General features: G+C 64.5%; 1 protein-coding gene across 1 annotated transcript; it reads left to right on the top strand.

Moving 5' to 3' along the window:
• Positions 1-321: 321 nt before the first annotated feature.
• Positions 322-2,269, top strand: NIPSNAP1 (nipsnap homolog 1 (C. elegans)). The gene is given in 10 exon segments (XM_010159475.1): positions 322-388; positions 391-435; positions 606-651; positions 961-1,055; positions 1,194-1,264; positions 1,380-1,520; positions 1,709-1,740; positions 1,860-1,954; positions 2,039-2,122; positions 2,205-2,269. Coding segments are annotated over 10 exon segments (741 nt in total).
• The last annotated feature ends 9 nt before the right edge of the window (positions 2,270-2,278 follow it).

Here is a 2,278-nt window from a genome sequence, read left to right as displayed (position 1 = left end):
GCGGGGGCTGCCCCATGGACCCCCAGCGTCCTGGCTGCGGTCAGGGCAGTGTGGGCCAATCCCCCCGTGTGGGATGGGGGAGCTGCAGCCCCACATACCCCCTCGAGCCTCCGCTCCCTTTGCCGCGATGAACTGAACGAAGCCCAGCGCAGCCCCCCGAGATGGACTGGAGCCAGAAGCATCGCCTTTGGCTCCCATCCTGCCCTCCAGCTGGCCGTTCCCGGGCAGAACTGCCGGGAGTTCCTCCAGACAGGGAGTGTCTGCAGACCTTATCCCCCCACCCCGGCGCTGATCCGCTGTCTCACAGGGGGTACTCAAGGGATGCTGAGGGCAGCTGGTTCCGCTCCCTCTTCGTGCACAAGGTAGACCCCCGCAAGGATGCCCATTCCAACCTCCTCTCCAAGAAGGAGACCAGCAATCTCTACAAGATCCAGTGTGAGTGGCCCCACGGGGAGGAAGGGGCTGGGGGTGAGCGCAGATGGGGTCACCCTGCTGTGCTGGCCCCTCCTCCCCATGGGGGCCCCCCCGGCTGCTCTGCCTTGGCCCCTGCTCTCCCTCAGGGCCTCAGTTCCCACCCTGGCAGCCCCTCTCTCCTCTCCCTGCAGTTCACAACGTGAAGCCGGAATGCCTGGATGCCTACAACAGCCTGACGTGAGCCTCACTGTGTGTTGGGAGGGGCTGCCTGGCACCCTGGGGTGCTGTGGGGCTGCTCTGCAGTGAGGGGGGTGGGAGGGCTTGGGCAGAGCTCCTCAAGACCCCGGTCAGGTTTGTGCCCCTGCTCCTTGCTTCGCTGTCCCTTCCTGTGGAATGGGTCCTCTCCCTGGAGCTTCTCCATGTCCTGTTAGGGCAGACCCTTTGTGCTCACACCCCTCGTGCTGGGCTGGGAGGGCAAATGGGGGTATTGGGAGTGTTTTGGCGTGGCTGTCTGCCCCCACAGCTGCCCTCTCTGTGGCCCTGCAGAGAGGAGGTACTGCCCAAGCTCCACTCAGATGCTGACTACCCCTGCGACCTGGTGGGGAACTGGAACACGTGGTACGGCGAGCAGGACCAGGCAGGTGAGGCAGCAGCTCCCGGGGCTGCGGGGCTGAGAGCACGGCTGAAGGCCTCGGCTCGTGCCACGGACTGGCTGCCAGGTGCCAGGTGGGGTTTTGGGGGTGCTGCTTCCCTTCCCCAGCCCCATGCTCTCCTTCCAGTCCACCTCTGGCGCTTCTCGGGTGGGTACCCGGCGCTCATGGACTGCATGAACAAGCTCAAGCAGAATAAGGTACTGCCGGGATCGGGGTGAGCCACACGAGCTCTGCCCCTCGCCTCTGCCTGCCCTTCCTGGCCCGGGTCGCGCTTGCCCCCACCCCGAGACCCTCGGCTGGGGCTGTCCCCAGGAGTACCTGGACTTCCGCAAGGAGAGGAGCCGGATGCTGCTGTCCCGCAGGAACCAGCTGCTCCTGGAATTCAGCTTCTGGAATGAGCCCCTTCCCCGCCAGGGCCCCAACATCTATGAGCTGAGGACCTACAAGCTGAAGGTGAGCGGCCGTGGGGGGCCAGCCTACACTTCAGGGTGGCCTTTGGGTTGATATGGCCCTGAGGCAGGGGTTCTGCCTGGTATTTTGGGGGGCAGCTTCCCAAATTCCTCCGTCCTTGGTGAGGAGACCTCGAGCCCAAGGAGCAGACAGGATCTGGCTGCTCATTCTTTTTTCTCCTTTATTTCCAGCCAGGGACCATGATTGAATGGGGTAACAACTGGTAAGTGACTGTTTTCCCAGCACGGAGGGAAGCAGGGTGCAAAAAGGTCCCCCTGGAGCAGGGGGACCCCTCGGGCACCCCTCCACACCCCTCGGCATGTTCCTCTGTCTGTGTACCAGGGCTCGGGCCATCAAATACCGGCAGGAGAACCAAGAGGCGGTCGGCGGGTTCTTCTCCCAGATCGGGGAGCTGTACGTCGTGCATCACCTCTGGGGTAGGTGGGCTCCCCGTCACCCCCTGCATACCCCCACCGTGGGGGCTGGGTGCCCCGGGTGCCAGCCCCGTCCCCTCCCCACAGCCTACAAGGACCTGCAGTCCCGGGAGGAGACGAGGAACGCGGCCTGGAGGAAGAGGGGCTGGGATGAGAACGTGTACTACACGGGTGAGCAGGACCCCCTGCCTGCGCTGGAGACCTCCTGCCTGCACTTGGGACCCCCGCCCTCACCTCTCGCTTCCCTTTCCAGTCCCGCTCATCCGGACCATGGAGTCGCGGATAATGATTCCCCTGAAGATCTCACCCCTGCAGTGAGGGGTCCGC

This window comes from Eurypyga helias, unplaced genomic scaffold (assembly GCF_000690775.1).
Source record: "Eurypyga helias isolate BGI_N326 unplaced genomic scaffold, ASM69077v1 Scaffold39809, whole genome shotgun sequence".
Taxonomy (NCBI): Eukaryota; Metazoa; Chordata; class Aves; order Eurypygiformes; family Eurypygidae; genus Eurypyga; species Eurypyga helias.
Note: the sequence above shows the minus strand (reverse complement) of the source record. Positions and strands in the feature narration are given on the sequence as shown.